This window comes from Ornithorhynchus anatinus, chromosome X2 (genome assembly GCF_004115215.2).
Source record: "Ornithorhynchus anatinus isolate Pmale09 chromosome X2, mOrnAna1.pri.v4, whole genome shotgun sequence".
Classification (NCBI taxonomy): domain Eukaryota; kingdom Metazoa; phylum Chordata; class Mammalia; order Monotremata; family Ornithorhynchidae; genus Ornithorhynchus; species Ornithorhynchus anatinus.
Window position 1 is genome coordinate 9,544,197 of NC_041750.1, and position 8,737 is coordinate 9,552,933.

General features: G+C 56.9%; 1 protein-coding gene across 1 annotated transcript; it reads left to right on the forward strand.

The window, feature by feature from the left end:
• The first annotated feature begins 206 nt into the window (after positions 1–206).
• Positions 207–7,062, forward strand: ECSIT (ECSIT signaling integrator). The gene is made up of 8 exons (XM_029053445.1): positions 207–298; positions 1,015–1,160; positions 1,823–2,237; positions 2,640–2,863; positions 3,327–3,387; positions 3,501–3,646; positions 3,923–4,028; positions 6,635–7,062. The coding sequence occupies exons 2-8, from the start codon at positions 1,044–1,046 to the stop codon at positions 6,859–6,861; spliced, it is 1,296 nt and encodes a 431-aa protein (XP_028909278.1). The 5' UTR covers positions 207–298; positions 1,015–1,043; the 3' UTR covers positions 6,862–7,062.
• The last annotated feature ends 1,675 nt before the right edge of the window (positions 7,063–8,737 follow it).

The window sequence follows — 8,737 nt, forward strand, 5'->3', positions numbered from 1 at the left end:
ATGAATGAATGAAAGTGTCACGCGCAGCTCATTGGCCCAATGGTGTTCCGCCAGGGAGGGGCGGGGCTTCGCGGGGATGGATGGGCGGGGCCAAGACGCAGCCCTCCCATTGGTCCCGAAGCGCAGCCCTCTCCCATTGGTCCCGAAGCGTAGCCCTCTCCCATTGGCCCCGAAGAGGGCAAGCGGCGGCGAGTGGGTCCGTAACCCGGAAGCGATCGCTCTCCCTCGCGGCCTGACCGGTGGCTGCCCGTCTTCCTCTTCGCCGGCCGGGCCGGGGACAGAGGGGGATCCGGCCCAGGTCAGGGGGCCCGGGGGCCTTTTCCCGAGAAGGGAAGGGCCTGGGAGGCGCCCGACTGAGCCTCTGGAAACCGTGTTGGACGGAGCTCCGATGAGCCGTGGCCCACTTGACGTCCTCACTGAGGAGCAGCGGGGCGGAGTGGGAATCTTTTAAGCCCGGCCCCGCCGCCTCTCTGCTGGGTCACCTAGGGCAAGTCCCTTCCCTTCCTCGCTGTCTCAGTCACCTCATCTGCAAAACGAGGACTGAGACCGTGAGCCCCACGTGGGACAAGGACTGAATCCCACCCGATTTGCCTGTATTCATTCATTCAATAGTATTTATTGAGCGCTCACTATGTGCAGAGCACTGTACTAAGCGCCTGGAAGATACAAGTCGGCAACAGATAGAGACCATCCCCGAATCGGGGGACACGGACAAAAACGAGACATCACGATAGATAGAAGCGAGGAGGTGTATCCACCCCAGCGCTTTGTACAGTGCCTAGCGCACGGTAAGCGCCCAACAAATACCAGTTTTATGATTATCACCCCCAAGGAGCTGACTCTCCATCTTCGTTATTCCCCCACGGTTGTTTCTCCCAATGGGAAGGGTTTCGCGTGACCAAGCGCAAGGGGCTGCTTAGGGCGCTCGATGGTTAGAGAAGGGACCCTGGGAAAGGGAAAGGTTTGTGTCTAAATTATGCGTAGGATAAATTGACCTACAGTGTCTCTCTTCAGCAGGAGGGTCAGAAGTGACCGTCGTCAGGATGAGCTGCGTGTGGTTGGGCTTCCTGGCCCGGGACTTCTCCTTGGGCAGGAGAACCCTCTATCGGGTGGCTCCGCAGAGACGTCTCCTGCACGCGGTGGGGAGCCGCCTTGCTCAGGTATGGGGAACCCTAATGGCAGGCAAACAGAACCTACCTGTCTCCTAACAATGCTAATTCGATCTGACTTGTTATAATAATAATGTTGGTATTTGTTAAGCGCTTACTATGTGCAGAGCCCTGTCCTAAGCGCTGGGGGAGATACAGGGTGATCAGGTTGTCCCACGTGAGGCTCACAGTTAATCCCCATTTTACAGATGAGGTAACTGAGGCACAGAGAATAATAATGTTGGTATTTGTTAAGCGCTTACTATGTGCAGAGCCCTGTTCTAAGCGCTGGGGTAGATACAGGGTGATCAGGTTGTCCCACGTGAGGCTCACAGTTAATCCCCATTTTACAGATGAGGTAACTGAGGCACAGAGAAGTTAAGTGACTTGCCCATAGTCACCCAGCTGACAAGTGGCAGATCTGGGATTCGAACCCATGACCTCTGACTCCCAAGCTCCGGCTCTTTCCACTGAGCCACACTGTACTAAGCCCTAGGGTGGATACCAGGTAGGGCACAGTCCCTATCCTGCACTGCGGGGGCGGGGGGAGCCAGTGTTCAGGTCTGACTCTTTAACGGCAAGAAGGGAGCGGCTCGGGCCTGGGCCAGCGGGAGCTCGACAGACTCCAATTTGTGACTAACGGTGGTCCGTTCCCTCCCCCCACACCTCTTCAGGACCGCCCTCAGGCTCCGGGAGACAGCGCAGCCGAGGCAGCAGGCGATTCCCAGCTCACCCTCGGGGCCCCCTCCGGGCAGGGCCAGGACGGGGCCGCCAGAGCCCTGGTGCCGTTTGAGGACTTCTTTCAGCGGGCATCCGGGGGCTCCAAGGACAAGGCAGGCTTCACGCGAGCGGTGGACGTGTTCAACCAGCGGAGCGTGCGCAAGCGGGGCCACGTGGACTTTATCTACACGGCCCTCCGCAAGATGAAGGAGTATGGCGTGGAGCGGGACCTGGCCGTCTACAACCTCCTGCTGGATGTCTTCCCCAAGGAGGTCTTCGTGCCGCGCAATTTTATCCAGCGCATCTTCAACCACTACCCTCGGCAGCAGGAGTGTGGCGTACAGGTGCTGGAGCAGATGGAGAACCACGGTGAGGGCCAGCGCCCGCGGGGCCTCCCGCTCCCCGCCTCCCCCACCGGGGAGCCTCGGAACGGGGGCGGGCAGAGGCGGGACCCCAGGATCGGCCCCTGGCTTCGGACCCGGGCTCGAGCCGGCCTGGGCCGGGCACCCCCCCGGCCGATGGTCCCGGCTGGGAAGCGGGGCTGGGCCTGGAAAACTGGGCGAGGCCGCATCGTCGGAGCCCCCCGGAAACCCGGGACGTCGGCCCCTCCCGGGTCCCCGACACAGTCGGTCTACCCGGTGGCCTCTCCTCCCACCAAGCCCCCGCTCAGTTGAAACCTAGGTGCCCCTCTCTGTCTCCTTCCCTCCTTTCCTGTCTGTCTCCCTTCTTGGGTTCTCTTCCTCCTCCGCTCGCCTCCCTGGGCCCGCTCAGGAGTCCTGCCCAACAAAGAGACGGAGTTCCTGCTGCTTCAGGTTTTTGGGAAGAAGAGCTACCCGATGCTCAAATACCATCGGATCATGTACTGGTTTCCCCGCTTCAAAAACATCAACCCCTTCCCCCTGCCCAAGCCCCTGCCGCAGGATCCCATCGACCTGGCCAGGCTGGGCCTGCAGCGCATCGCGGCCGACCTGAGTGCCAGAGTCACTGTGTACCAGGTAACGGACGTTCGTTCCATCGTATTTCATTCGGTCGTATTTATTCAGCGCTTACTGTGTGCAGAGCACTATACTAAACGCTTAACCCGGGGGCCCCTCGAATCCACCCTTCGATCCGCCCGGCTCCCACAGGCGGGGACGCCCCTCTTCCCTCCCCCAGCCCCCGCCGCCCGTTTCCCGCTTCCTTCCCCAGTCCGACCGGGACCGACCCGGGGGAGGGCGCCTGTGGATTCCCCAGGGACTCCGACGTCCCTCTGTCGGTTGATCTGTCCCGTCCCTTCGACTCTGAACCTCCGTCACTGAGGGCTTCGGCGGTAGTCCCTGCCCGGGGCTTTGGTGGTTGGGCCCCCCCCCCCCCCCCCCCACTGCTCACTCCCCAGGCCAGATATTGAGCTTGGCCCTACCCTAGGAGGCTCGGAGGCCTGCCTGGCAGCGTTCCGCCACTTTGCTTTTCTGGCTACAGATGCCGGCGGCAGCCGAGGGTCCCGCGGGAGCCAGTGCCCTGTTTCAGCCTCATATCATAGGTAAGCCCCGCAGGCAGGCCGGATGGTCTCTGGAGCTCGGTGCTCCGGGGCACGCTGCCGTATCCTTTCCTCGGTCTTTCCCCCATCCTTCCTCGATCCCTCCCGTCGCCCAGGCATTCAGAGCCCCGATCAACAAGCCGCCCTGGCCCGCCACAGCCCCTCGCGGCCCATCTTCGTCGAAGGACCTTTCCCCCTGTGGCTGAGGGATAAATGTGTCTACTACCACATCCTGAGGGCTGATCTGGTGCCAGGGGAAAAGGTAAGAGGCCTTGTGGGGAGTCGGGCACCCGGGAAGTCTAGGAATTTAGGGGGTGGGCAAGGAGGAGGAGCCGGGTGAAAAGAATAGGAGAGGAGGAGCCGGCACTAACTTCTGTGGAGCGGGAAGAGAGTCCAGTGCGGTCCCCATGGGGAAGGCGGCCTTTAGGCCTTGCGGGGCGGGGTCGGGGGGGGCAAATGGAGGGCGCTGTAGGGTTGTCGGTCTGGCTCGAGCTCCACAGGAGCCAGCCCCGCTCTCAGCCCTTCCCTCCCCCGGCAGGAAGAGGAGGAGCTTGGACCAGAAAGGAACTTCTACTGCCCCATGCAGCTTGACTTGGATCTGGACCGAGGACCCTGGGATGATAACGAGTTTGATGTGGATGAAGGTAATGGGGCCACGGGAGGAGCGGGCAAGATTTGGGAGCCCCTCCCTTGGGGAAGCTCTGCAAGGATCAATCAGTGGTATTTATCGAGCACTTAGAGTTGGTAGACGTGTTCCCTGCCCACAAGGAGCTGACGGTCTAGAGGGGAAGGATAGGGACATATCTTTATTCTCCATTACTTCCCCTTACCTGGAATTGCTTTTCATGTCTTTCCCCTCCGGCTAGATTGTAAGGTCATGGAGGGCGGGGATCATGTCTACTCCCAGTCAGTCAGTAGTATTCATCAAGCCCCTACGGGGTACAGAGCACTACGCTGAGCCGTCCCGAGGGCGCAGCCGAATTAGCCAACGTGATCCTTGCCCTCAAGCAGCTTATAGTCTAGCTGGGGAGCAGCCACTCAAGTTACAGGGTGTCAGGGTCTCTACTGGGGACTGGGAGCGCTAAGGGGCGTGGAAGTGCTGAAATGGCAGCCGGGGGTATTAGGTTGAAAATAGATTCGAAATCAAACCGGGGAGGCCTCCCGGAGGAGTTAGGATTTCCTAAAGGCTTTGAAGATGGGGAGAGCTGTGGTCCGTCATATGAGAAGTGGGGAGGGAGCTCCAGGCAGGAAGGAGGACGCGAGCGAGAAGCCCACCGCGGCAGGCGACAGTGAGGCACTTGAGGGGACCAAGGAGTTTGAGCCGGGGTGCAGTGGGAGAAGAGAGTGGATAAGGAGGACGGGGAGGGAGCTGACTGCGGGCCTTAAAGCCGACGGTCAGGAGTCTGTGCTGGATTTGGAAAGGAATGGGCAACTTCTGGGGGTTTCTGACGTGGGGGTGAAGACGTGAGACGTCTACTAATTCCGAGACGCTCTCCCAAGCTCTTAGCATAGTGCTCGGCATCCAGTAGGTGCTCAAGAGATACTACTGATTAATCAGAGGGAGGGCAAGGACTTTGGTCAGAGCCCATCTGAAGTTCCCAAAGCCTTCTCTCACTAGCCTCTGCCTGAGGCCGTCTGCCAAACGGAGACCCGGCATAGAGGTAACATCAGTACCCTACCTGGGAGTGGAAATCAGGAGACCAAGCTCACCCCACCCTTTTTGTTGTTGTTGTTCATGGTATTTGTTAAGCACTTCCTATGTGCCCTACACCGTACTAAGCTCTGGGGTAGATACTAGCAAATCAGCGCGTGTGCCACATGGGGCTCCCTGTCTTAATCCCCATTTTCCAGTAACTGAGGCCCAGAGAAGCAAAGTGACTCGCCCAAGGTCACACAGCAGACAAGTGGCAGAGCTGAGATTAGGACCCAGGTTCTCTGACTCCCAGGCCCGGGCTCTATCCACTAGACCATGTTGCTTCCCGCTGCGTCCATTTAGGGTAGGGGTTTCCAAAGTAAGCCCTGCAGGTGACAGGGCTTCCACCTCGGGGTCTAAAAAGGCCAGTAGAGTTGGGGAGGAGAGCTTGGTTGGGGGGAAAGAAGCAGCCACTCGTTAATGGTTGAGTGTGGGTTGAGATAGCGTCAGGTTCAGGAAGAGGGATAGAAGCCATAAAACTAGTTCAGGGATTTGAGAGGCAGGGGAATTGGGGGGCCCGGGTGTGTGTGGGGGGATCCTCTAGGCCCCATGTCTAGACCCGTTCTACTTTTTATCCGCTGTTCTCTGCCCCACTTCTAACCTCTCCATTGTCTCCATCCTGCACCATCCCTGTCTTCACGCACACCCCCTCGGTTGCTCCTACCAATCGATCAGTGGTATTTAGTGAGGACTTTTCTATGTGCAGAGCACTATACTAAGTGCTTGGGAGAGTCCAATAGAGTAAGTAGACCCCCGCCTTCAGGGAGTTTACAATCTAGAGGGGAAGGCAGACATTAAAATCAGTTGCAGGTAGGGGAGGCAGTTGAGCATATCCCCTGGGGGTGGGGCAGGGTGGAGACGTGAGTACCTCAGTGCCTAGGTGGCATTTGTTAAGTGCCAACTATGTGCCAAGCAGTGGAATAAATATAATCAGGTCGGGCACAGCCCCTGTCCTACGTGGCGCTCCCAGTCTAAGTAGGAGGGAGAACAGGTACCAAATCCCCATTTAACAGATGAGGAAACCGAGCACAGTTGCGTGACTTGCCCACGTATGTTCACAGACCTTGCGTGCCCCTTCCACTAGGCCACACGGAAGGTGACGCAGAAGGGAGGGAAAAACGGTAGGGAGACGAGAGGCTTGTCAGGGAAGGCTTCCCGGAGGAGGCGTAATTTCAGAAGGGCTTTGAAGATGAGAGCGGTGGTCCGCCAGATGTGAAAGGGGTGGGGGCTCCAGGCAGGACGGAGGGTGTCAGCAAGGGCTTGATAGGGAGAGTGAGGCACAGCAAGCAGGTAGGCAGTAAAGGGGCTGAGCGGGTAGGCTGGGTGTAGTGGGAGAGGAGCGAGGCTAGGAAGGGGGAGAGAGCTGATTGAATAATAATAATTGTGGTATTTGTTAAGGGCTTCCTATGTGTCAAGCACTGTTCTAAGTGTTGGGATAGTGACAAGGTGATGAGGTCAGACACAGTCCCAGTCCCACATGGGGCTCACAGTCTAAGGCGGGGGGAGAAGAGGAAGGCCTTTAAAGCCGACGGTGAGGAGTTTCTGCTCTTCTCCCAGTGGAAGAAGGCCCTGTGTTTGCCATGTGCATGGCCGGGGCACACGACCAAGACACCCTCGCCCAGTGGATCCTGAGACTGCAGGAGACCAACCCAGCCCTGGCCGAGATCCCCGTGGTGTTCCGTCTCGGCAACCAGACCCACGAGCTCCAGCCGGCCGGGGACACGGAAGAGCAGCAACCTCACCTGGAGGAATTCTTGCAGCAGCAGCAGCAGCAGCAGTCCTGAGCCCTGCACTTCAGAGGGAGAAAGTGTCTTGGACTGGAACTAAGTTGAGTTTGCATAGCTCTTGGGCAGCCAGCAGAGAGGAAGCGGCTTACAGGTGTGTACGTGAGGGCGGTTTAGTCGGTTTGGAGAGATTAACGTTTTCCTTTGCTGGGGTTCTTTCCTCCGTGTGAATAAAATAAAGCTTCCCTCTAATAGACTGTCTCTGCTGGAGTTGTTCCCTTAGCCTCCCTTTTTTTCAGACTTGTGTTCCTGAGCTTGCTCTTGCTGAATTTCTACAAGGTAACACTAAATGGGTAGTTTATCGGGGGCGGGGGAATGGGACGGGGGACATTTTTGTCTTTCCATCAGGGATGCTAATTAGTAAGTCAGATACATCCTCTGAATTGGGGAGGAAGCAGGTATTTTCCTTTGCTCTCCGAATTAGGCTGGATTCCTCATAGTTGTTCTTTACCGAACTCTGGCTGGAGTGGCAACAGTAGCGGTGACCTGCCTTGTTTGTGCCTGGACCAGAATTCCAGAATATGTGGGGGGCGAGCTAGTCTCCCTAACCCAAAACACAGTTAGGGTTTCTTTCAATCAATCAATTGTATTTAATCTGTGTGCTAAGCGCTTGGGAGAGTACAATACAGCCGAGTTGGTAGACATGATCTCTGCCCACAGAGAGCTTACAGACTAGAGCTTTCTAATAGCTAGGGTATTTGTTAAATACTTACCGTGTGCCAAGCACGGCACCAAGTGCTGGGGTAAATAGAAGACATCCAGGTTGGACATGGTTCCTGTCTCACACGAGGCCTCATGTGGCTCACAGTCTAAGGAAGCGGGAAGAACAGGTATCATAACCCAGATAGGGAAACGCAGGATTATAGAAGGCAAGTGACTTGCCCAAGGTTACAGCAGGCAAGTGGGAGAGCTGGGATTAGAACCCAGGACCTCTGACTCCCGGGCCCCTTCCACTCACTAAGCTACGCCGCTTCTCTTGGGCAGGGGGAAGCTACTTGCTGTCACTCTGCTCTTTCCCTTGCCAACTCTGGTACTCTTCAAGTACAGGCCCCCCCCAAAGCCCACCAACCACACATTCCCTTAGGGAGGGAGTTTCTTGGATTTCAAAATCCAAACCAGTCCTTCTCATCCAGGTAGAGAAAGGGACTGGAAGTCATCCTTCTAGCAGTTATTCATTCATATTTATTGAGCGCTTACTCTGAGCAAAACACCTATACTAGACGCTTGGGAGAGTACAGTCCAACAATAAACGGTCACATTCCCTGCCCACGATGTACTTACAGTGTAAAGGGGGGGAGATAGACATCAATACAAATAAATAAAATTACAAATAAGTACAAAAGTGCTGTAGGGCTGGGGCTGGGGGGGAGAGCAAAGGGAGCGAGTCGGGGCGACAGAGAAGGGAGGGGGAGATGAGGAAAGGGGTGGGCTTAATCTGGGAAGGCCTCTTGGAGGAGTTGTGCCTTCAATAAGGCTTTTTAAGGAGGCAGGGGGGAGAGTAATTGTCAGATAGGAGGAGGGAGGCATTCCAGGCCAGAGGCGGAACATGGGCTAGGGGTCCCAGGTGAGCCAGGCGAGATCGAGGCGCAGTGAGAAGGTGAGCATTAGAGGAGCAAAGTGTGCGGGCTAAGTTGTGATAATAATAACTGTCGTACATGTTAAGTGCTTACTATGTGCCAAGAACCGTTCTAATCACTGGGGTAGATTCCCACCCAAATGGCTTCGGGCTCGGAAGGTAATCGGGGTGTCCCCCGTGGGGCTCACGGTCTCGATCCCCATCTTACAGATTAGGTAACTGAGGCACAGGGTGGTTAAGTGGCTTGCCCAAGATCACAGAGCAGACGAGTGGCGGGGCAGGGTTTGCAACCCGTGTCGC